Consider the following 26,300-nt stretch of genomic DNA (forward strand, 5'->3'; position numbering starts at 1 on the left):
CCTGGCCCCCCACACACAAAGAGCGTCTGCGACACCCAGCACTCCCTTGGTTCATGTGCTGACCGAACGAAATTAGAGGGACAAAGTCCACATTGTCCCACATTGCAGTCACACCACAATATCCCCCTAAGATCTATGGGCAATGACTAAGCAGCACATGTATTGCAAACATTAAATGTTAATAGATTTCTAATATTTCCAGACTTTGAAGTGACTTTTCCAAGCACAACCTTTAATTTGCCCTTGTGATGAGAGCCCCCCTTGGCCCCTACATTATAAATAACCCTACTTATAGAAAAAAAAAATTGAACTCCCATCCTCAGAAGGAGATGAAAAATCTTTTGGATAAAGACATTTTTAACTCCTTTCAATAAAATATTTGGGCATGACAGGTGGCAGCAGGCAGTTTTTCAAGCTGCCTGAATTCATGCCACGAAACCTCTAAACACAGATGTTCGCCATATCTCTGAAGTGCTTCAGCAGAGCTGAGTACACTCTTACCCTGCCTGATTTCTGATAAATGGTAGCGTTTTCCCCAGGGCTTAATCAGATAAAATAAGCAAGTGAAACCTAGTAAAGAGGTGTTGGGGCGGGAGATGGGGTGCGGTGTTTGGGTTTGTTTGCCTTTACAAAAAATAAAATGAGTTTCTCACTCACTTATCTCACTGCAAACCTTTGTTCCTTCCAGGTAACATCATTGGTTCTGGGATCTTTATTTCACCCAAAGGGGTTTTGGAGCACACCGGCTCGGTGGGACTCGCTCTCATTATTTGGGTGCTCGGCGGTGGGGTCGCTGCCCTTGGATCACTATGTTACGCTGAGCTAGGAGTTACAATCCCCAAGTCAGGAGGGGACTATTCCTACGTCACTGAGATTTTTGGTGGGTTAGCTGGGTAAGTACCATATCCCCTCAAAGTCACTTGAAAACACATTTGCATTAAGTATTTAGTGAGGAAAAGACATCTGAGTTGGAAGAAACAGAACATTTGTCGATAACGTGCTTTTGTAAAGTCATCCTTCCTGTTCTCACTCGAAATATCCCATCGCCCCTATGCAGGGCTCCTGATTCTGCCTTCAGACTGGAGGCAATGGATGCTTCCACTTTCCTCTCCAACTCAATCAAATCAATGACAGGAAAGAACAACGCTATAAACGATGCTGTGTCCACATGACATTCCTGTGTGCAAGCACATTGTATTTGAGGAGCTTCGCACACCAGGGTTACCAGGCTGGAGCTGCTTCCCATAAACCAAAGCCCTCCATTAGCTAGTGGTGAGAAGGCAGCAAATAATGCTATGGCATTACACTGCAAGATCTTCCTGCAGCAGAATAGAGAAAGTTTCTCAAGGAGGAATTTGGCCCACAGAAGTGGCTCGGGCACAGATGCTAGCTTGTAGCTCCGCTTCCTCAGCTGCAGCTGCACAAAGCACCAAGCCTTGTAAACACAAACAGGGGGATGCTAACTCAGGGAATGGCTTCTCTTTGAAAATACAGCTAAGAGTAGTGTGGCTAAAGGAGGAAGAGACAAGTAAAAAAAAGAGGTCATCTTTTATATTTTACTGTATATTTTATTGTGTATTTAACAAGGAAACTTAAATTGTCCCCCTGTACTCACAGCTCAGTAGAGGAACACCAAAATGTTGTGGCCAGTTCATTAATTCACAAGTAATGAGGCCGTGCAATGTGTTGGTGTTTCATTTGCAAAAAAAATAAACACAATAACTCCAAACTAGAGAAAGCAAACCAGACAGAAAACAAGCTCACCACAGTTTGTCTAGCTGCTGAAGATCAGGACAGGCAAAATACAAGCAGTCACCCTGTCCCACCAGCTGTACCCTTGCTCATGCCTGCCACGGTGCAGCACCACCCGAACACCCTGCACAGCCAGCACCTGAAGACCCGCTGGATGGCAAGGTGGTTTTCTGATGCTTGTCACTCTTGAGCCACTGCCTTATACTGGTTCAGCAGCACTATCACGAGCACTCTGTTTTCTACTCTAGAAGCACACGTGCCCCCAGCACTCATTGGCGGGTCTGAGCTGAAAGCAGGGCTTTGGGAACCTGCACAACATCACCCCCCAGAAAAAGAAATGCTCCGTTCTCCAAAGTTCATTTTTGTCTTCTGATCCAATCCTTCTACAGCAGAGTAACCGATTTAGCACACACAACTTTAGTCCATCTGCCAAAGGAATTTCTGAGACCCCCCCCAATGACAGGTCTGTCTGGTTTGGTCTATTCACACAGAAGACATTTATCGCAGGAGCGTGAGACGTACCCACCCAGACCCCAACATCTCCTCTCACTTTTCTTGTCTTGTCCCTAACCTTCCTGCACACAAAATCCACAGCACCATCCCCAATCCTGTTTTCCCTCATTAGGTATAAGGAACAAGGAAGAACTGTTTGATCATAGCAGCCTTCAGAGTACTCGGTGCCGCATGTCCTGTGCCTGGCAGTACTGGTGTTTGGCTGAGGAGGCGGGGCAGGTGATTAGGATGGAAATTGTAATGCTGCTAAGTGGGATGTAAAAAGATGAAGGGAATAAAAGAGAAATAGCCGGAGAGAGGCACTCTCAAAGTGCAGAAGCTCTGTCTGCATGGCTGGGCTCCACGTCAACGCACGGTGCATGAAATGCTGTGCAGCAGCAGGGAAACGCGTGCGCAGGTTGTTCTGCAGGAGGGACGCAGCACCTACCCCAAACGCAGGAGGCAACACAATGAGAAGGTCTGGGAGCACATTTGGAAGAACAGGTTAAAGACCCAGAGGTCTTTAAAAAGGGTTGGAACACACACCAGGGCTGCACCCATGGCTTACTGCTGCTACCCCAGCGGCACATGGGGGCCAGGGGCCTTTGGCTGCTCTCACCTCTGCACAAGCTCAGCCTTCCCAGCAGCATGTCCAGGGAGAATGACAAGACAAGGGAGCGCTCTTCTTGCTCCAGGCTCTGGGCTGGTACCAGAGAACAGACTTTCCAATTTTAGCTTCATTTGGAAGCATCTTGGTTTTAAATAGCATTTGTACATGGGCAAACTAAGCACAGGGAACTTGTCACATCCCATGCTGCTGAGCAATGTAACTGAGCCCAGTTAATTTGCTTGCATAGGTACTTGCATGTTTATGCAGGTCAGAAAACTACCTTTACCCAAAATAGTAAGCAAACTTAATAGGTGTATTTGCAGAAGGAAACAACTAAGTTCAGCTTCATGAAAAACCCACTAGTATATTTCTGATAAATACAACTTCCTTTTGGATGCTCAGCAATGGCATTGCAACTAATGTAGCTTTCACCAGCACTGATTGATGACTGAACATACAACCCTACTATAAAATCACTCAGTGTTGAAGTCAGCAGAGAACTCTAACCCGAAGCTTTGATAAATGTTACTTCAAACCACAAGTAAAACACGCTTCAAATGTACTTCTGTATTTCCTTTTTGTTGTTGTTGCACAATCTAAAGTTTCTAAAGGCAATAATTCTTTCAGCAACACAGGATAATATGAATAATGTTCAAACTAGCTCAAACGTCCTTGAACTTATTCAGCTTCTCCTGTGATAGGATGATCTGAGCAATGGTTTCTGTCACAAATTGTATTCCTTTGTTAATGACACCCTAGCACTGTACACTCTGCCTTTCTGGTTTTATAGGCTGCTCTGACTCTATGATACATCTAATGTGACATCATTTTGGGAGCACAGGCACATCCCAAATATGTATTTCAGAACTGGTTTCACTAACTCCACTGGACTCTATTAGAGATGCAGATCAATCTGTGCTGTTCATTGCTTTCCATGGGTGAGCAAATTAGCATGCAGAGGTGTCTGCATAAAACACACGTTTGGTCCAGGAAGGATTGGCACTTCCAGAGGAATACCACTGCTTCCTAAAAGCAGGAAGCCCCACAACAGATTGTCACTTATTGCAGAGTGTTTCTAAAATGAGGGGGGAAAAAATAACTAATTAGAGACATTGTCTAGAACACATCCAAATTGATGGGAGGATAGCCATTAACTTCAATGGACTTTGGACCAGATTCAACACCAAAGAGCACAGTGGAGGCCGTCCAACTAGCATTTACACTCATTACGCGAGCAGGGCTTGCTCAGAAGCGCGCAGGCAGGAGGCTGCTTTACCAGCCCTTTGGCCATCAGCACACGCAGCAGCTCAGATTTCCCACGCAAACTGCAACACTCAGACTTCTGAAGCATGAGCAGAAGAATCACAAGAACAGCTACATCTTCGTTCTTCTGTACATTCAGCTGTCTTGAGCCTTTTTCTAAAGGTCTAGCAGCCTCTTAGTCAGTGATGAGAGAAAACAGCTTCTCAGGTTCTGGTAGTACTGTAAATTACTGAGTAATTGGGAAAGCTTATCAGAAAGGGCTCAGCCCCAACACCCTCAGCCACAAGACAGGGGAGTAATTACACCCTTTCCCTTTGAAAAGCCAGGCCGAGTTACCCTGCAGGTGCCAGGACATTTCCCTGCTTCAAACTGGGCTTTGGGCTTCCAGCACCAGACACGCTGCCTCTGCACACCCATCCAGGACTACCACGGACAGAAAGCACACCCTGAGCCATGGGGCTTGCAACTCCATTTGTGAGCTTGTGCACACTGATAGCGAGGACATCTGAAACTCAGGGCTGAGATTTCCTGCAGACATAACTGTGTTACATTATTTAATTACAGCAGATCTGAAACAGTTGTTCTTCTCTAGGGAAATCCTGTTCTTAAGTCTTCCAACACAACGTAGGAATAAAAGGTGGTACTTTAAAAGCAACAATATCCTAGTAGGCTCCAAGGGTTGGGTAATCACATCCATACTGATTTCTACCTGCCAGCCATAGCACGTTCTGTGTCATGCCACCAGAGTAACACCAGGACAGATATCCCCAGACAGACGGACCAGCCGTGGCAGCATGCACCTGGGGCAAACTACAGGAACAAGGCGAGGGCACAGCAGAGTTGCCCAGCTCCAATATCATCTGAGAGACCAGCATTGGTAGCTTTTTATCAGAACTAGGCTTTGCTTAAGACTTACCTGACAAAATAAGATTGCATTGGGCTTATATCTTAGACCAGCTTCCTTCTTATTTTAATGCCATCTCTCATCTGAGCTTCCTGTTTGACAGTGCAACTTTGTGACCCTCTGCTAAAATTCTGCATTTACTTTAATTGGTGTTATCAGTCCTGCATGTATTTCAATTCAGCATGAAACAAATTGACTGTCAGAAATCTACTGAATTATTCACATTCTCATTAAACCGTATTCTACCAGATACCAACTTTAATGCACTTTATATTACAACATAGAAGCAAGTGCCAATTTTGGCTGAAATACTGTTTTCAGAATAATTCTTCACACTGAACATTTTTAACTGAATTCAGCTCTCTGTTTTACACAGACTGTATGGGAAGAAGACAAAAGCCATAGGGAGGAATGAGGGGGTTCTACCCAAAAAAGCCATCACCTGTGTGGCTCTGACATCCCAATCAGCTGCAGGTGATGCCTCAGGGGCACACACAGCTGGGGCTCATTCAAGGGCAATAAGGTCTGAGCTTAAATTCACCCAGCACCACTAGAACACTATCACAAACAATTATTTCAGTCTTTAAGACAACATATTTAGTCCTCAGTGAGGTAACCAAGCAGGTCCCTGTGCTGTCCCCAGCACCCAGGCTCCTGCTGGGTGAGCAGAGTCTGCAGAGCTGCCCCAGCCCAAGTACGTCACCCTTAGCACTGCACAACCAAACCAATTACCAGAGGAAACCACTCTGAACCACAATAAAAAGCATTAAGAATTAAAAAAAAGGAGTCTCACATACATGCATTGGGTTTTAAAAACCAACAGCACCATTCGGGAAGTACTTGCATCATGGCAATTTACCAAATTAACTCTCTGAAGTCAATAAGAAAAGGGAAGTGTCAGGTTGCCCCATACTTCTCAAAAACAACAAGGCAAGGCAAAGGAGAAGTTTGAGAAACACTCACCACCTTGGCCACAAGCACCGCGCACAGCCTTCCCACCAGGTCAGCTGCACCAGCAGAGACCTCCCCAGCTGTGCTGGATTGAAGGGGCCGGCAGCAGGCAGGCATGCTGGGAGTGAACAGCCCTTAAAAGAGCAACACAGCATAATCTAGAGATTATGCTATTTTACCTGGAAATGTCATTTCTGATCCTCATTTGTGCTGGGCACCCCTGCACACTGTACTGGTGCATGAATAGAATGAATTGATGTGCATGTATATCTGTACTTACATTTATTTATGTGTATATGGAAAGAAAGAGTTCACTTTCTTGCAATGACCACTTTTCTCTACAGAAATTTTAACACCTCAAACATTTTAAAACACAAACTGGATCCACTGCTGCTTTTATAAAATAAGTATTTTTTCCCTTTCCCGGAGTGAGAACAACTTCACATTTGCCAGGATTCCTGGTTTGGTGCAATCGCCTTCAGACACAGCTGAGGCCAGACACCAGCCCGGGCGAACGCAGAGCACTTTGGCACCGAGCTGCCCTTGCTCACGGTGCAGGGCCGGCCTGGACGATGCCAAGAAAGCAGCCAGTACCTGGCAGGGAGCCGGCAGCAGCCCAGGCCCCTTGGAGATGCCTGAAACGTGGTAACACATCAACCCAGGAGCAACAGAGCCACCTTCAACACACGAAGCTAAATCAAAGGGTGCCCAATGATCGTAGTGCTCACTCTCAACACACTTCTAAACTGTGCTTTGCATAGAAATGTTTCACTTAAAATCTAGATTGCTCTGAGAGCACGGGAAAAGCGATGAGGAGATGCGCAAGCAGGTGACTGTTGGGTGTAGGATGAGGACACAGCGCAATGCCTCAGGCACCATCCCAAAGTGCTGCACAGCTGGTTTTGTGTTACCCTCCTCCAGCACACCCTAGCCCTTTTTTCTTGTGCTTTTTCTTGTTTTCAGGTTTCTGCTGCTCTGGAGCGCTGTGCTTATCATGTACCCTACCAGCCTGGCTGTCATTGCGCTGACCTTCTCAAACTATGTCCTGCAGCCTGTGTTCCCTAACTGTATTCCCCCATATAATGCCTCCAGGATCCTCTCCATGGTGTGTTTACGTGAGTATTTTCTTCTCGCGTACACAAAGCTTGCCTCAGTTTTGCATGAGACCACTCAAGTGGCCGCTCAAGCAGGGCTGGGCATACAGTCCCACTGTATGGGGGCACAGCTGCAACCCAAAAAGCAGGCGGGAAGGTCCTAGGACAGACACTGTGCCCCATGTGGGATGATCAGTCCCTCCTCACCTGCCTGCAAGGAGCAGGTCCTGGAGAGCTCATCCAGTGCAGGTTTCCCACCACCTAAGCCTTTCCTAGTCCTTTTTTACATTCACAAATACAGGTATGTAGGAAGTGCAGACCGCCACCGGCTCTGCATTAATTACTTACAGAGCTGGCAGGAGTGAGGTGGAGCTTCAGGGAAAGAAAATGTTCATCGTCTCCCATGAGGAGGCAGAAATCCTGGCTCACTTGGCACGTTGGGCTCTGACCAGGCACAGTTCATCGAGCTGGGAGAGCCCCAGCAGCAGAGCCCCAGAGGGGAAAGCTGCAACAGCTGCTTGTCTGCAGCTGGGCGCCCCTTAGGGCAAGACTCTTCCCCTCCTCACCCCTGCTCACAGCCACGCTGAGCTCCCTGTGGGAACACATGCAACAGTCCATGTTTTGCAGTGCTTTGACTGTGTGTTTTTAAATAAACGTAATTTCGTTTCACTGAATTCAGTCTTTTGCTCTCCAGTACTCCTGACCTGGGTGAACAGCTCCAGCGTTCGATGGGCAACACGCATTCAGGATATATTTACGGCAGGAAAACTCTTAGCCTTGGCCCTTATCATTACTGTGGGCTTCATACAGATCTTTAAAGGTACTCTGTGAGACACGGGTATGGTACTGTTGCTAGACTTGATTTCTTCCACCCTCCTTACAGAGCAACCCGAAGGGGCAACAGGTTTTAGCTGAGCAGCAGGGCCAGGTTGCACCCCTCGGAGCAGCCCCTGTGCTGCAAAGGGCTGTGGTGGCTCTGGGTGCTCTCTGGGCTCAATGGAGCTATTTTCAGGTCGGGGTACCTAGATAAAGACACCCCCATACAGCAGATGTATGTGACCAAGTGGAAAATCATTCATCTCAGGTGCTGCTGAGGGATTTCTTCCAACCACAGGCACACTGGAGGTGTATCCTCTGTATGACAATAGTGTACAGAGTCATGAAAAGATGGTGCAACAATCAGCTGTGTCCTCCTTAACCACATTTCTTTCTGCCCCGCGTTGTTGGTTTTGACAGAATAAAGGAGTGCATCTGAAGATGTTTTAGAGGAGTTACAGAAAATTTATGATCTGTTGTATGCTCCTTAAAATTTTAAGGTCATAGGCTGAATAAGCAATGCTGGGCCCAGCTCAGGAAGACACCTGATTCATTTGGGGCACTAGTCTGATTTCCTACAAAAAGTCTCTTGTAACATTAAAAACTGGCAAAAATGTCTTGCTGAATCGCCAACTTAATGGAAAACAGAGAACACAAAAGGCTCATGATATTTTCATCATGTGTATGATGAGTCATGTAAGGAAAGATGAAACAAGGCACTTACAGAGAGCAAAAATTTTGTTTTCTCAGTGAAAACAGTCTGACAGTCTTGACAAACCTTCCAGCCCCATAGATATTTTATTTTTCCAGTATTTCTACTAAGCAACATCAAACTCGTACAAAAGAAAACTGCATTAAAAATGGACAGGAGTCAACCCCATCAAGGAACCATCCTCGAACAGTGCAAGTTGACAAAGGGTGCTGTATGTTGCAGAAGTGATGCCGGTGCTGTGGCGGAGAGCCAGTGAGCGATGCCTGTGTGTATAGCCCGAGCTGCCTCCCCAGGATGCCAACCCCTAGAAAGCACTGCAAGTGCAGTGCCAGCCTGTGGTGACTTGTAGAACATGATGAGCATGAAGTCTCAAATCTACTCGAGCAATAAAAAAAGAATAAAATAAAAGTTCACCTACTTCCTGGTATCCCTGGTGGGTAGCACTTCTCTCAGGGGAAGGCTTAACCTCTTGCTTGTGCTTTCTGTGCAGGAAACTATGAAGAGCTGACACCCAGCAAAGCATTCAATTTTTGGATGACTCCATCTGTGGGGCATTTAGCATTAGCTTTCCTTCAAGGGTCATTTGCATTCAGTGGCTGGAACTTCTTGAACTATGTAACAGAAGAGTTGGTTGATCCCCGCAGGCAAGTATCCATTTCTGTGTCATCCAAATTTTTTTTTGAAGTGCTGAGACATTGGGGCCATCTGATAATATCATTCATTTAATAAGCTGCAGCAATGTCATTACATGTCCACAGGACTGGCATTTCTAAAGGAGAGATTTTTTGTTTAGAAAGGATAACAGGCAAGTTAAAGAAACACCATGCTGAAATTAGAAACAGATTGCACAAAGCATCAACTCAGTCAAAACAGCCGATGGACAAAGTATTATCATTGTGGTACTGTCAAATCATACAGTGAATCTATAGCAGAAAATTAACCACTCATGAGACGTCACACATACCTACAGGGAGAATCACTGTCTGCTTTTAGAAAAGCGTTGAATTATTCTGCAAGTTGCTTTGCTTGTTCACCCAAAGGGATCTTACGCAAACACCTGAAAGAGAAGATTGGAAAGTTATTTGACAGTGTAGGTAGCACTCTCTGCTGTGCACCTGTACCTGCAGCGCAGCTGCGGGCACCCACCCTCCAGGGTGCCACATGTCATGCCCCTGGGGATCATGCGTGTGGGACGGGGCTTTGAAATGATTTATCACCAGCAGGCTGGGAAAGCCAGAGGGAAAGAGATTTTTAGTTTAGTAAAGCAAAGCTCAAAAATTTCAAAATTTCTGAGATGATAACATGGAATGATGAATGCCAAAAGCAGCTCTCGGAGCATCAGTAATTTCTGGGCATTCAATGCACACAGCAATTAAACTAGGAGAAGTTTAAGCTCTCACACAGCCTGGATGAAAATGAATTAAAGCTGCAGTCTCACAAGCAGCCCTGCACGTCTTCACACAACTGAGTGTTAAAGTGCACACCCAGAGATCTTGGCAGGAATAAAGAAAGATCAGTAATGTGTTCCCTCATTAAAATACCAGCATTTTAGTGGGCCACCACAATTTCAAAGCTGAACAATGAAAAGTTATGTTTTAAATAAGGCAAATATGGTCTCAGTTGAGAAATAAAAAGGGAGTGGATGGAGTTTTTTTATTATTATTTTTGCAGCCTCTGAAGGGAAAATAAAAATATAAAAGGTTGTTCAGTAACCAAAAATATCTTCCAATTTTTACTAAATCCAATCAAAATCACAAAGGTTAAAGCATTTTAAAAAATGCCTTTTTTCCAAATCTGACGGACAGAAAAAAAAATGCATTATTGCATTAGATACAGAACTGTTTAGCTGTACACCTCTAAAGAGGTCTCTGGATTAGGAATTAAGCAAATCTTCACTCCGGTAGGTTACCATGGCATTGTATGACCAAATGAGCTTTATGGGATGGGATGGGCCAAGGTAGCTACCTGAACGACAGGATCCAGTTCAGTTCCAGAGCAGATGAAGCTAAAGCAAACCAAGGCATTTTATTTTTTAACATGCTGCCTTAATCCAAATAGCCTTATGGAAGCATGGGGCATTTTTTGTCACATGAAGCATGACAAAGCTTCATAGAGTTTCAACCTTCTTAAAATCACGATGGGTCGAACAGGAAATAGAGGTGGTACTCTTTCAGTTGCGGCCTGAGAAACAGCAGAAAAACCCATGCAGCTGGCTGAACACCCTGGGCTGTACAAGGCTGTTGTGGTCTCACTGTGTATGATTCAATTCTTATCTACCTTCCTAATTCTTTTATCAGGAACCTACCTCGTGCCATATTCATATCCATCCCATTGGTGACATTTGTGTACACGTTCACCAACATTGCATATTTCACTGCCATGTCACCCCAAGAGCTCTTGTCCTCCAACGCTGTGGCGGTAGTAAGTAAACCATTCCCTGGATGTCTAAAATACACTTTGATTTCAGTTCTGTGCTTTGCAGTGTATTTCAGTTTCTCTGCCTTCTGTTGCTTTAGACATTTGGTGAAAAGTTACTGGGCTATTTTTCCTGGGTTATGCCAGTCTCAGTGGCCCTATCTACATTTGGAGGAATAAATGGATACCTTTTTACCTCATCAAGGTTAGATGGAGTACAATTTTATGAACATTATCTAATTTGGGGAGGGGCTGTTTTAATTTAATTTGCTAAAGAAATGCTAGCTAGACATTTTGGATGTTATAGCACATGAGATCATTGTTGGGCATGTTGGATACATTCAGTTACGAATTGCTCTGTTTCAATCAGCAAATGTAATATTGAATCACAGAATCTCTTGCAAAATAATCCTTAAGAGCTACTAAAAGTGTCTGCAGATGTGGAACAACTCACAGTAAGAGCCAAACACAGCTTCAGTACGGAAACAAAGTAGTTTTACATCAATAAAGCTCTAGTAGCTACAAGCTAAATTATGCTTCGCTGAAAAAGGAGTTTCAGGGCCTGGTTCTGTTCCCAGTTACAGACATGTCGTTCTCATGATGAAGAAACTCCTTCCAGGCAAGATGCTTTGCATGTACACTGCTGATAGCAGGACCAGAATCTGTAAAATCTATTTGTATTAATTGACCTGTCTGAACTCAATTTAAAAGTTAAAAAAAAATTTGAGGAAACAATCCAACTCTTAAGTACCTCAGGAAAGTTATTTATCTTAGCACTTCCACGAGCATAATAAGATACAAATCTGAGTACATATGTTAAGCATTTAAAAGTGAAATCTTAAGGCACATGAAACCATATCCAAAACTCTTCTGACACTAGAAACACTATCTGTGAGATTTTTTGTGGCTTAGAGACATATGGCTGCTCACCTCACAACCTGCACTGTATTAACCCTACCCTGGATAAAGAAGCAATGCCACTGGCAGATAGGGACTGAACAGACTTCAGTCCTCATCCTCAGAGGTAATTAGGCATCTCAGACCAAATGGTTTCACAGACGACATTTAGCCATTAAAGGCCTCATGTACCAAATGGTCTAGTTTAAACAACTTACGCCAGGTTACGCATAAGTCTCTCGTGGAAGTAAGAAACAAGCTGTGGTCTTCCCAGCCTCAAACCAGCACCCAGCAAGAACAGGTTCCTTCCACTCCAAGACCCATGAGGGCAGTTGAGATTAGAGACCCTGTACAGCTAGATATAGAAAAAGCTGTTGTACATGCAGTGGATTAGTGTTCCTATTCTCGTTTTCAGGTTATGTTTCTCTGGTGCCCGAGAAGGCCATTTACCAAGTTTGCTTGCCATGATCCATGTGAAGCACTGCACGCCCATCCCCGCCCTGCTCGTCTGTGTAAGTTTTGCCGTCCCTGCCCTGTAGTCCTGTAACCTGCTCGGACCGGGGCAAGCTCTTAGAAATATTGAATCATGGAAAGGAGAGCTGGAAAAATCCTGGAGAGGTCATTTATATTCCTGAGGAAAAACAAGCTGTCCAGGAGGACTCCTGGTGGGTGCTGCCTGAGAAGCTCTGACAGCTCCAGGAGGAAGAAGCCTTCAGCCTCCTAAGTAATCCCACTCCCAACTACCCTTGCAGTTTGGAGTGATTCCCTAACATCTAACTTGAGCTGCAATTTAAGCCCATTATCACTTCTCCTACCCAAAAGGGAGACAGAGTGTGTCTTTGTCTGGAAATGGAGATACCTCATTTAAGGAAAGATTAGCTTTTTTCCCTCCCCCCCTCCGAATTCCAATTTTGCCTGCTTTCTGCAAACATTTAACACAGAGGAAATCCCCATGGTCACTGCTAACTCCACTCTGGCAGGACTAGTTTAGATCCTGTTGCCAAAGCCATAGACATGGCAGGTCCCAGGGAGAGGACAAAGTGCTCCAAATGTTACACAAAATGAGCAAAATGTCTTGTGAGGGATGAGACCGCAGTGCTCTGAGGACCTGCAATATTTATCTTCTGTAGAAACAAGTAAGTACAGTCAAGCATTACAGCAGCACTGAATAAAGTATCTGCTGAATGAATACATCAGGCAAACAAGAGGGTAATCCACAAAGAGTAGAAAACACCAGTCAGAATGTTGGGAGGCTTTGGGCTTGTTGGGTTGCTGTTTCCCTGAAGGAAGATCTCTCTCTTTTGCTTAGACGTTGAAAATTTCCATGATACTAATGACTTATGGAAGTTGTTATTTGAAACAAAGATCTTTATACACTTTTACAAAGAGGTGAGTTAGAATGTGATGTTTTTTAGTGTGGCAAAGACGACATTAAAGAGGAAGAATAACCCTGGTACTGCACTCCCTGACTTTATGGCCCAAGCAAGGGTATTCTCCCAAGGACATCTGCTTGAAATCTCAGTGGCATCAAAGTCAACTGCAGATTTGCCACTGATTTCAAAACAATGAGGATTTGACGCAAGATGCACTAAGAAGGCGCACATTCTCTCCTGGGTCTAACAGACTCTCCTGGGTCTAACAGCAATTCTGGCACAATACACTGACATAATTTCATCAGATAAGCCTCCCGCACATTCCACTTTTATGACAAAATACCTGTGTAGCTGAGGCTTTATGGCATTCCCAGGGCTTAGTGCTTGACAACAAACATCTCATGCATTGCCTGTACAGGGTTTTGGAGTAAACCATATAGCCCATCTGTCCTGTCTCAAGCAAACAGAAAGCACTGGCTCCATCCTGGACTCATGCCAGGCAGCTGAACTTGGCTGATGCCAATGAAGCAGAACTTCTTTGCCCTTAGAAATACATCAGTTCAAATAACATGCTGAGTTTCAGAGGCTGTTTCACTGGGAAATAGCCACAACACGAGCAGGCTGCCTGCACTGAGCAGGGCTGATAAATCAGGCGTATGCCAGCCTCCCAGTCTGCTCCAAACATTTCCCTTAAATTACAGTGCAAATTACAGAACCAACACTGCATATCAATTCATCATTTGAGGGTACCTTAATGCAGCACAGGGTATCAAATGCTGCTATGAAATATTAATTTCTTAACAAATAAATATAAAAATAATATACTGTAGGCAGCTACAATAGCAAATTAGGTCAGACTTCAGGCAAATCTAATTAATACAGGAGGTTCTCTTTTCTTTTTCAGTGCATAACACCTAGCTTCTTGCATGGAGAAAGGTTTCTTTGTACATAGAGAAAAGCCTTTTTACCATCACCAGTGAGACCTGTATTTTTACTAATTCTTTCAAAAATGAACGATCCAAGCTAAATGCAAAATAAACAGACTGTTTTTTTTTTTTTTTTTTTGCAAGACAGCAGAGAGTGACAGGCTCTCACGCCTGCTGCGCGAGGCTGTCGTCAGGCATGGTAATCAGGGGAGGAAACAGCACACTCCTCTGCAGCCCAGTACCTCTCAGGAATTACGCCCACGCAGCAAAAGCAGCTCTGACACATTCATGTCACCTACGCAAGAAACCTCATCGCCCCAAGTGTCTTCAATGCAAAACCTGCTAGGGGCAGGAAAGGGTCAGATGCACGTCTGACACTGTCCACCTTTCAGAGGAAAGCAGGAAGCATGTTATGTGACACCAGTGTACAACACTGCCCTATTTCAAATGAATTTTGTGGTGAGACTGCTCAAGATGTTGAAATCCCCTCCACCCCTGCATAGCCTGTGAGGCTTTTAATAGGGGAATGGAGAGACCAACGGGTCATTTGATTATGGTGGTGCGTAATTACTGGTGCCAGTAGTACAGAAATCCTCCATCCCTAGAGGCCTTTGCTATTAAAACAGCCAATTAAGAAAAAAGGACATAAGCAAAAAGAGAGCCTGGAGTGACATAGAGCCAAGTCCTGAAAGCTCTCTGGAGGGATTTGGACACTCAGTTTCCCTTAGGTTTTGGCCACCAGCAGACAACATTTACAGGATGGGTCCATGGCATGAGGGGTCTTCATACCGTGTGGTACCACTGGGCAAGGGGGACAGGATCTGAGGAACAACCCTGTGAACCCTGAGTCAGTTCTCCTGACTTTGCAGAGTTATTCAGAAATAAAGTACAAACAAGCAAGAGTCTGCATGGAAATTTCCACCATCCATCTGCCAGTTTCCTAACACGAGTAATGTGCAGGAGATTAATGATGGTGGTCATCTGCAGCATGAGCCACAGGACAGTAGGGAGAAAGGGCAAAGCTTTTGTTCTTTATAACATACAGGGCACCTGCAACAAAGTCGTGCACTGACAACAACATATTAGTCTACCAGAAATCCTTTTTTTCCTCATAATAGACAACCTGACCTTTGCCAGAAGTCCTTATTATAGGGTCCAATAGCTTTTAAAATCAGAAATTGGTGGAGTGCAGTCATTGAAAGCAGGTACAGAAATGTCCTGTTCAGGCAACACAGCAGGACCATAAACACAGGAGTTTAACTGCTTTTTTTTTTTCTTGCTTTTATTGCTTTTAAGCTACCTTATTAGTTATGACTCACGTAAGACTATCTTTCTCTCTACAGTGTTTGGCCACTCTTATCATCATGCTTGTTGGAGACACATACACACTAATCAACTATGTGTCATTTATTAACTACCTCTGCTATGGAGTGACAATTATAGGCCTGATTGTGTTACGCTGGAAGAAACCCAAAATCTTCAGACCTATCAAGGTGAAAATGTTAAAGCTAAATCCCTTGGCTGCAGTAGCAATGCAAAGGGCAGGACAGGCAAATCAAACCCTCTGTCCTCGAGCTTTGAAGATCAGTTTATTTGGGGATGTAATGGTAACGTTTCAGGGTCCCAAATCATGCCGCGCAGTGCCATTAGTATAAAAATAGGATACAAAGACTTCCAGAAGTAAACTTGATGGGATGGGCAGGGAGGATGACAGTGGCAGAAGGAAGGGGGACGAAACCCAGGGGACTCCTGATGCCTTGGCTCCCACTGCCAGACAGCCACCACTGTCACTCTGCACGGTCATGCTCTGCTTTATTCTCTCCCCACAGGTGAACCTCCTCATCCCTGTCACTTACCTGGCATTTTGGGCATTTCTGCTGATCTTCAGCATATACTCTGAGCCAGTTGTCTGTGGAGTTGGACTCATTATCATTTTAACTGGAGTGCCAGTGTTTTTTCTTGGAGTCTACTGGAGAAACAAACCAAAGTGTGTAAATAGGTTAACAGGTAAGCAACACCACAATGACTTGGTGCACTCCTCACGGCCAACACTCACAGTGGGGTCTGCAGTGCTCTGCACAGCCTCCATGCAGCCAGCGCCAACTCCTCCAGCAAGCCCAACCACCACTGCCAGTCATGCACAGCCCTTAGACTCCTATACAAAGCAGGCCATGTGCTGCTTGCAGATGGAAATACTTTGTTTTTAAATCAGAAGTAATGACAAGCTGTCGGGCAGTCAGACATGGTGTGGGTGACTCCCCGGACGTGAGGAAGCAGTTGTATTTTTGTGGCTGTGCAGCACGCTCATGTGGGCAACTGCTTTCCTCACTCCTTGGCATATATGCCTCCTTTTGTGTCCCTGGGCATCTCCCCATCCACCCAGCTTGTTCACTGTGGCCTCAGCCACAAAGCAGATGCACAAGAATATGACTTTAAGCACGTAAAGCCCAACTGAACTATCACAAAAAGAATGATAAAAAGCTTTGCCTGTCCCTCACTCTGCTTTCCTCCCACCAGCACTACACAATGCCTGTACAGCATGATGAATTATTTCATGCTCAAAAGATAGGAAAGCCTTACTTTATCACTCGCATAAAACTGCACAAGTCATTTGGGATTTGGTTGTGCTTGGCTTGAAACTGCTTTGCTCTGAGGCAAAGACTTCCCATGAGGAGAGAAGGGAAAAGGAGCCCTCACCTCAAGTGAGACGGTGCCTGCTGCCTGCAGCCAGGCTCTCCTCAGGCTCATGGTGACCGGTAGGCCCCGGCGCTGTCTCAGGGACAGCGCAGCGCCAGGCCCGGCCCAGCTCTCCTGCCTCATGCACTGGCTCCACAAGCCTCTGGGCAGAGTGGAGGACCCCTCACAGCAAAGAGTCATTTCTAAAACTGCCCAATTTTAATCCACCTGTGCTTTGCCAACACTATTTTGTCACTTCACTAGAGATAAAAGCTGTTGGAGGGATGGGGGGCAGCACAGGAGGATCATGGGGGCCTCAGCCAGGAAAATGGCCGCCACGTCAGGCGTTACATCCCTCAGGCGCCACAGCAATGTTGAGAAGCACTCGAGCTGCCACGCTAACCGCTGCACACTTGCTCTCTGCAGAGTCGGTGACACGCTGGGGACAGAAGCTGTGTTTCGTGGTCTACCCCCAGGATGGGGTGGCCGAAGAGGACGAGGTGCCCGCTGCCCACTCCCACCTGCCGGCCAGCGAGACCTCCCTGAGGAAATAACGGAGCAGCCTCTGGGGCTGAAGGGGCTTCTTGTTTACATGCTGATTTTTGCAAAACGTTTTTCTGGAATTTAAAAAAAAAAAAAATGTATTAGAGACCCAATAGTGAGCTACACCCTTTATGGCATCTGTAGCTTTTAGTTTTTCCCTGAGGAAAAAAAAATGAAAAAAGGAAAAAAAAATAAAATATAAAATAAGGCAGCAGTTGTTTTTATTTCTGGTAGCATGCTTGCTCAGCAGAGGAATGCAGCACAGCTACAGCTCTGAAATACTTATTTTAGCAGACGTAAGGGTCTATCACAGACAGATTTGGGCATTTCAGAAGCAGGTCAGTTTCCTGTTGCAAAATCAAAATGGAAAAATCAAGAGGAGACGCTGGGACAACTATGCCAACATAAAAATCCTGTTGCTGCCCCTGAGTCGGGTGAATCCCCACACAGCACGAGGTCTTGAAGTTACAGGCCAAAGATCACATTTGCATATACCTGAAAGCAAAAGAACAGCTTGGTGGAGCATCCGTGTGACCAGGGCTGGAAGGGGCAAGGGAATCACGATGGATAGGAGCTAGCCTGGGTGGACATTGGAGTAAATTGTACAAAATCAACAGTCAGATTGAGTCCAGACTACATTTGGTGACACAGAAAAAAAAATGCAGTAGTGATAAAAATCTCAAATATTTTAATTTTTGAAGCATTTTTGCAAAGAGGTATCTTATACCCCAGGCCTGAGGAGGAGCTCAGTGCCCAGCCCCGGGGGGAAGATGTGCAGGGGTTTGCACAGCAGTGGGAGCTCAAGGGAGACCCAGGAACAAAGCCTGGCGTTCTTCTTTGTTACGAACAAGGCGGGTGATGCTCTACATTGATTTGGAGACAAACTCTCCATTTTAACTGTGCTCAGTGAAAGAATGAGCCTAAATCATTCTCACATCAGATGCTCTTTAGAAGGTGTTTTGCATATTTTATTTGTGGCAAACACTTTTAAAAAATGTAGTTCATGTATTTAATTAATTTATAGAGATTTGCTGCTGTAGCAATATGGCCCCTTTCACACCAAAGAATCTTTTGAAAATGAATAATGCAAGAATAGCTCTAAGCAACATTTTGAATAGCTACTGTTCTTTTGCAACTTTTGAAAATAAATAGTATCGTATTCAGTAGCCTTGGTAACAGCCATAAGATTTTAATTTTAAAAGTATTAATTTTAAAAGTATCTTTCTGTGTGTCACAAGCCTTTTTTCTATGGAAAAATTAGGGGTTCATTCATCCCTCAGTTTGCCAAGTACCATATGCTATACAAAGATATAAGAATAGACTCAAAATATTGGACGAGTTCAAGGAAAGTGTCTTTCCACTACAATTCATTATTTAGTATTTTTGTTTTTAAATATCTATCCATCTCTCTCCAAACTTTTGGATGGTAGACACTAGAAACTCAGTTTATACTTTTCTTCTTGTATAAGGCTATTAAATTATAAGAGATTAAAATATGTATTGAGCTAAAGAGAAGTGTGGTTTTGTGTGTACATTTACACACACAGACAGATATCACATCTTAAATAACAGTAAGAGTATATGAAGTCAGCTAATAAAAATCATATATATTTAGCTTTTTTTTTTCTTTACCATTCAGTGTACACCTACCACATTTACACTGGCTAAACAGCATGCAAACAGCCTGTTGTCTGAGGCCCTTGTGGCTAAGTCTTATTTTCCATAGTTCAAAATCCACTGTGACAATTTCTAATGGATTACTTTCTGCTTTATTATCTAGCGGGCAAATTAAACATAGTACAGCACCAGCAACAGTGATTGTTTTCAGAATTGCCAAATTTTGGTGTGGTTTTATTTTTGTTTGTTTAAACAATTAAGCCATGGAAGTCAGCCATCACAGAAACTTTGCAGTTCTTGAGACAAGTCTGTACAGTAAATGAGAAAGGTAATAACAATAATATTTTGTAACCGCTACCCAGGCACTCTTTGAGTTTTGTTTAAGGAAATCAAAGAAGATTAAAGGACCAATTGCCTCATAGGTGTTAACTAGTTCTGGCTCATGTTTTCCCTGATTGTATTTTAATGCTTTAAAACAATCAACATTTGGCCTGAAAACGGAAGGCTGAATTTAGAACAGGATGGTTTAGTAGAACTCATCTTTGAATTACATACCAATTCCCAAAAGCTGTTCCAAGATGTCTTATTTCATTTTTAGAAACAGCTTCATCTGTGCTCCCAACATCACGCATATTTTTTAAAGGCTTTGCAAAAGCCAGTTCATAGTGCATACAATTTCTAACCACAGAAATCAATGTAGAGAACTAGTAAGACAAATTCATATGCTGAATGAAATTTAGAGGCATGCTCAACTGTGTATGATTTTTCCAAAAGATGAAGCAAAAGGCCCAAAGGAGACATAACTGCTATTATTTTAAAGCCTGCTGAACAAAAGAAAAGCCCCAAGACAGCTGACACTACAAGTATGTCAAGAATATTGTGCTACTTGATACAGAAAAGCAAGTCCCTTCCAAAGGGAAGATTCTGTTTTTTGAGATCCTTGTAATTTTGACATATTTGCTGTAGCAATTACAACTCATGCTGATTTTTGTTTCCTGCAGCATTTCAACCTTACTTTTACTGACAGGCAGATCACGATAACCTGTGCATTAGCTTTTCTGCTCTGAAGGAGAAACTCCTAAAGCAAACAGAATAATGCATGTCTCTACCTCAGCTGCAATATGTGCACCTTCTCTCAGTCCAGGTCATTCTCTGAAATGAAGTCACACAATTTTACAGCTATCTTCATACAAAACAGACCAGTGCTACTTTAACTGAATTACACTGGTACGAACAGTGGTGATAAAATGAGTTTAAACAAAGCTTTAAAATCAATGCATTGCTATACAAAACTATATATTATAAACTATTATATTTATGTATCTGTATATATACATATGAAATAGTAGAGGCTATAATGCAGAAAAATACTCTGGGCTGTTTATTCTTCTATTGCTGGCAATAATACATCATTCAGAGAACTTCAAAGTGGAAACAGAGATAATGCAAGTACTTTAAAAAGTATTACCTGAAATTAGCTTTGGACTGAAGTCCGTAGGAGTTGTATTGGCTTGTTCTTATCCACATTATCACCATACGATTATCACAGACCACGTCATCATTGTGCTACCCACTACTAAACAACAGGAAGACAGTCCCTCTCCCAGATAAGACTGCATTCAACAGGCAATAGGAGCTGTGTGGGCACAGATGAGAAAACACAAGGGTAATGAGCCAAAGCTGCCCAGCACAACCTCTGCTGACCTAGCCACTCAGAAGTGTTTTCTTAAACTTGGTGCAGGAATTGGTTGTTTTAAGTTTGTATTAGTACATAAAGCAGACCACCTTGACCTCAGCAAGGTCAAGGTAAGAGACTCTTATCAGTTCAAAGCTTTCACCCAACTCAGAAAGGATTAATGAGTCACTGTGTATTTAACATTGTATGTGCAAGCATATTAGTTGGAAGTATCTTTACTAAAATGTATCAAAAGATAAGCAAACAAGATTTTACCAGCCAAGTTCAATCACATGCTGTCCCAAGGAATTTTCAGATGTCTTCAGCAAGGTAATTCTCATTTTTCTCTCCCTCATTTGTGAATTCTTGAAACTTCGAAAATAAAACACATTTGGTTTCTGACTCATTTGCACGAACCACTACATGACAAAAAGCTGGCAATTACTGAGCTGCTGAGGAGTTTTAGAAATATTGAGCTCTATGTCATAAATGAAAACTTCATTACAAAAAAAAATCAGGGTAAACTTTGCTTGGAGCTTTTTTCTTTAATCTTCAGAATTCTGACTGCTGTCACCTTGCTTGGGAGCAGTTACCAGCATGGAGCAGTTACAGTCTCCTATTAATAAAAGGCAAGCCTTGTTGTTTGTTTTTTGATTTTTTTTTATTTTTTTATTTTTTTAAACTTTTCATTCCTCAATGCTTCTCACCAGTACTCTAGCTTCAACCATACCAGAACCTTCTGCACTTGGACAAATGAAAAAGGAAAATACGAGGAAAAGGATCAGAAAGTAGTCAAGGGATGTTGTTTGTATTAGAGACCAAAAAGAAAAGTCTTAAAGTCCTGTGGTAAGAGATAGTAATAGAAGGGAGGGAAACTTGGAAGGCATAACAAGGCAGGAAACATAGAATAAAGAGGGGAAAAAAAAGTAAACTTCCACCACTCACACCAGCCCTCATGACCATTTAATCCCTGGAGCCAAAAACACAAGAGACAGCATCTGAAAAGAGAAGGATGGCTTATTTAACAATTTGCTACATTAACAGACTGACAAGAGACATGAGATTAGGCTTGCTACCTGCAAGGTTCAGGTCACAGATGGAGAGTTTGCTTCTAAATCCTACCTCCTGCTTGGGAGATTAAAGCTGCTTCCTGTGAAGACCAAAAATCTTAAATAAGCAAAAGCAGAGCACTCTCTCGAAAGTCAGATTAAAAAAATACATAAATCCCTTAAGGCTTTTCAAGTTAACTCCTTGGTTTGTCAGAAGACACATCTGTTGTGCTACACAGGCTGTCAACAAACACTGCCGCAAGTGCACGGGTGTCATTTATTACTTTATTTCCATTTTATGGGCTATATTCATTTCAGCCTTGCTTACCTGTTATTAGGTTTGTATTACTGCTTGTGCCACTGTCATTTGAGCTGAATCAGCACTTCATGATGAAGCAAAGCAAACACTTCCTACCAGGTGAGGTGGTACTGTCCCTCCAAATCAAGCTGTGTCCTCCCATGCCTCATGACTACGGATAAATCTGGAGGACCACAAAGTCTGTCCAATTCTCTCCTATACAGGTAAAGATTTCCAAGCCTGTAAATTTCTATCAACACAAAACAACTCAGTCCCCAACCTTATACCAAAAAAAGCAGCAGGATATAACCAGTGGTTCCCTCCAAAGATGTAAGCAAAAGCTGGGGAGGAGAAAGCATCAGCAAAACAAGCACAGCCCCCAGCTATAGGAAATGAAGTGCTACATTTTAGGAATGGTTTGAGGTTTTTTGTTTGTTTTTTAACCCCTGTAATAACACCTAACCAGTTGTACGCTTCAGGGCTATGTTTTGTTACTTGGGGCACATGTATATGTCTTTTAAAGACAGTTGTATACAACAGGGAATTGCTAGTGGTAAGGTTTCACACATACTAGCTAGAAAAAGCGATGCAAGTCCACAGCTTCAACTACCAGCAAAAAGTACACAGCCAATTAAAAAAAAAAAAGACCTTTAGATCTCACACTGAAGGTTCATAACCTACTCAACATACAAGTCTTTGGCAGCGTTTACAGTTTAAGCACCCTCAAGTGACAGTCAGAAACCCACAGTATCTGGACGCATGGAGTTTTATTAAAAATTAAGAGATCAAAAGCAAGAGCAAAGTATGATGATGCCCAGCATCTTACTCAGATAGTATCATTGTCCAGGAACCAGCAAACACTGGTAACCATGATGCCATACCTGAACCATACACCTGTACATACATTACAGTAAAATGTCGTATTTCAGTGAATGTATACAACAACAAAACAAAAAAGCAGAGAATAGAAAAAAAAAACAAGTACATTTAAGGGATGTCACAGAGTCATACACAAGCTGGTGCCAAAATTTCAGACAGAAATACACCCCGTGTTTTAATGTCAGAGCGCATATTTTCCTTTCATGCTGCCTATCAGCTTTTGTTCTTAGATCAAGGAAAAGTTTAGGTATTCCTGTCTAAATAGAAGGTTTTCTTAGGAAGTTTTCTTGAGGGAATTCGGACAGGGCAGTTTTGTATGTTTTTTGTTTAAAAAAATCTTAAATATTTTGTTTCCCTTCTATGAAAATCTTTAAAGAATGCAGAAAAGCATTCTTAAAATTTAGAAAAGAAAAATAAATGTATTAGCTAATTAGGTTGTATAGTCATTAAAGTGTGATGATATTTTCCACTGAGCAAAGAAATAGAACAATGAGATTTTCCTGTTTACATTTCTGGCATAGTAGCAGTTTTCCATTTTTTTTTTTTTTTTTTTTTTTTTTTAAGTAAGTTCTGAACATAAGGAGGAAGCTTACATGAAACAGAAACCGGGTGATCTTTGATGATGGTCAATTCTCTGCTTAATGCTTACAAGCGCTGGAGAAAAGGCAGACTTTGTGGTTTCCTTCAGGTATCTACATTTCAGGAGACTGTGATGCACTTGTTCGTGCTCACAGCACACATGTGCAGGTTTCTTCTGCATATTTGCAGCTCTTCACTCCAAGGAATGAGCTAGAGAAGCCAGGAGAGAATACTGTATTGCAGAATACAAAAGTTAGGTGCTCACAAAAGCACCAGGTTTGTACGTCTCATCTAAGCAAGGCTGTAAGTTCCAATAGTGATGGCTGTGAACATTTCTATACACTTCAAGCATCAAATTTTCATTAACCTGGATTTTTGTAAGTTTCTAAAAATAAAACCTTCTCACTGAAATTTCCACTGAGTTACCAAATGGATCAGTATGCAAAATATCCACAATATATGTAAGAAATTATGTTAAGTTACACATCTTAAAATAAAAAACAGTAGTAGCTGTTCAGGGTTGTTCCCAGAATATAGCAGTATTTTGAAGCATATATTTCAGCTCCGAGATTTCAATGTTTTTCAATTTTAAGAGCCTTACAGTGGTGATAATTTAAGGCATAGTATGATCAAAATGGTTTTATTATAGAAATACATTTCTGTAACACAATTAAATATATACTTATTTTGAAGGTCCTTCATATCATCACAACCTTGAAATATAATCTTCCTCCCCATTATAATTAAGTTTACTACTTTACAAATACAACTTTGCGTGTTTTAAATTACCAAAAAAAGACACTAAAGTCTCTACCCTTTGATGCAAACTCTGGCAGTGTGATGACTACAGTACATGGTCTCGCAAAGGTGTAACACCTAAAATGTTTACAAATGCTATGTTATTAAAATCTTTCAAAGCTTCATTTCCCTTGATGAAATGAATTCTGATCACAAAAGCACTTGGAAAAAAATGAGTTAGCAGTACTTATTTAGTGTAACTACAACTCTTACTCATTATGCATTTTGCCACAATCCCTTTTATGCTCTTACAGACTTTGAATCTTCTGCCTCTGGACACACAGACCAGAAACCAATTTGCAACTGAAGAAAAAAAAAATCACTCCAATTTAATTCTCCCACATTACATTTTGATGAAGCCAAAGTCCTATTCCTTGTTTTAAGGCACTCCCAAGGGGAGTTCTTAGCAAAAGATTCAGGGCAAAATATAGCCCATTTAAAAGAGAAACATCTTTGACATTTCAGTGTAAACTGAACTGTTCACAGCAAAAGCCTGTGTGTCGCTGCAGCCAGGAGGATCTGTGGACAGCAGAGCCCACTTATTCAGATGCCAAAGTCTACCTCAGCTTTACAAGTTTAGTTATTAATTTTGGGCAACTTGAATTCCTACAGCAATAAACAGGCATCAGAGCACTCAGATATTTACAGAGGAGCAGCAGCAATAACTTCCTGGTTAATTGCTATATATAGCATTTTAGTTTGTCACTACCTCACCAGGGATTGAAGCAGAGCTTTTGTAAAGGCATGGGGAAGTGTGGCCAACACCAATTCATGACTGCATCCCATCCATCGCTGAGAGGCCAAACTATCACACGATAACCAGCTCTCATCCTGCACCAGGTCACTCCTGATTAAGCAACGTCACCCTTCTTCCAAGTAAATAACTTGTTTGCTTCTAATTGCACTCTAAAAAAGAAAAAGGCACCAGTTTAAAGAAGCATGCAATCCACACAGTGTCAGCTTTGAAACCGGCACTGACCTATTTCAGTTCTTAAAAGAAAAAAAAAAAAAAGCAAACCTCTAAAATCCTCTTTAAAAAAAAATATACAGTTGCACCTGGGTAACAGATTTATAAGTAAACTTGTGAAGCAGAGTTTATTACAAAATAAAGAGTCTGATGCTGACAGTTACCAAGTGCTCAGTGCTTCCTATTGTGGCCAACAGGAGCTGTGAAGCCTCATTAACCTTCAGGGTACAACCAAAGTGATATAAATCATAGAAGTCCCTGAAAACAGGAGGACAGAAGAGAGGAGGGGAAAAAGAGGGCAAAGAGAAAGCAAACAATTCTTCAACCTTCACAACATCACTATGAACATATGACTACATAAAAAAAGAAATATTGCTGCAAATGGGGTTCAAAGAACTCCACTTGTACTGAACACTGCTGATCTCTTACTACAGTTGTAGCAGATAGGAAACCTGATATTCTGCATACTCTATATAGAAACTTTGGTTTTAGTGGATACTTCAAGGTACATATGGCCATCAAAACATTTTGGAAGGGGGCAAAGGAAACAAACTTCTATAAAGAGGGAGCTACAAAGGATTTTATTACCTTCTAAATGTTTTAAATTAAAACTATTAAACTTTAGTTAAATTATGATGTCTAAAAAGACAATGTTATTTCTTGTATAGTACTCATAGTCACATCTGGTGCCTGCCCCAGGTTCCAACAGAGCGCTGATTTCAGTAAGACCACTTGAAAAGCAAAGAAACACAAATTCCCTGAATGCAAAGTGAATAAACGCACAGAAGAAATAACAGAGGATGGAGATGCCTCCAACCTGCAATGGCACATTCTTGCTCTCCTAGCCCCTGACATCACATACTGGCCTACTTCTGCCCCACTGGAGTTTCAGGAATAGCAACAAAGACAGAAACCTGTCCCATTTAGTCTTGCATTGTACTCCCTGGGGATTAAAGCACACTGGTTTTGACAGGCAAAGTTGAGAGCACTGACGACCTAAAATCAAAGTGCACT

General features: G+C 42.6%; 1 protein-coding gene across 3 annotated transcripts in view; it reads left to right on the forward strand.

Annotated features, from left to right (window-relative positions):
* Positions 1 to 17,524, forward strand: part of SLC7A10 (solute carrier family 7 member 10) — a 40,832-nt gene extending 23,308 nt beyond the window's left edge. The window contains exons 2-11 of one of the 3 annotated variants that reach the window (XM_035543309.2): positions 689 to 893; positions 6,936 to 7,087; positions 7,761 to 7,886; positions 9,085 to 9,238; positions 10,892 to 11,015; positions 11,111 to 11,214; positions 12,322 to 12,418; positions 15,549 to 15,698; positions 16,035 to 16,212; positions 17,308 to 17,524. In XM_035543309.2, coding sequence (XP_035399202.2) covers positions 689 to 893; positions 6,936 to 7,087; positions 7,761 to 7,886; positions 9,085 to 9,238; positions 10,892 to 11,015; positions 11,111 to 11,214; positions 12,322 to 12,418; positions 15,549 to 15,698; positions 16,035 to 16,212; positions 17,308 to 17,435 — 1,418 coding nt within the window. In that variant the 3' untranslated portion in view covers positions 17,436 to 17,524. The remainder of the gene's footprint in view (positions 1 to 688; positions 894 to 6,935; positions 7,088 to 7,760; positions 7,887 to 9,084; positions 9,239 to 10,891; positions 11,016 to 11,110; positions 11,215 to 12,321; positions 12,419 to 15,548; positions 15,699 to 16,034; positions 16,213 to 17,307) is intronic. The other 2 variants (XM_050713164.1, XM_050713165.1) reach the window with 2 other exon arrangements.
* Positions 17,525 to 26,300: the final 8,776 nt, after the last annotated feature.

This window comes from Cygnus atratus, chromosome 12, assembly GCF_013377495.2.
Source record: "Cygnus atratus isolate AKBS03 ecotype Queensland, Australia chromosome 12, CAtr_DNAZoo_HiC_assembly, whole genome shotgun sequence".
Taxonomy (NCBI): Eukaryota; Metazoa; Chordata; class Aves; order Anseriformes; family Anatidae; genus Cygnus; species Cygnus atratus.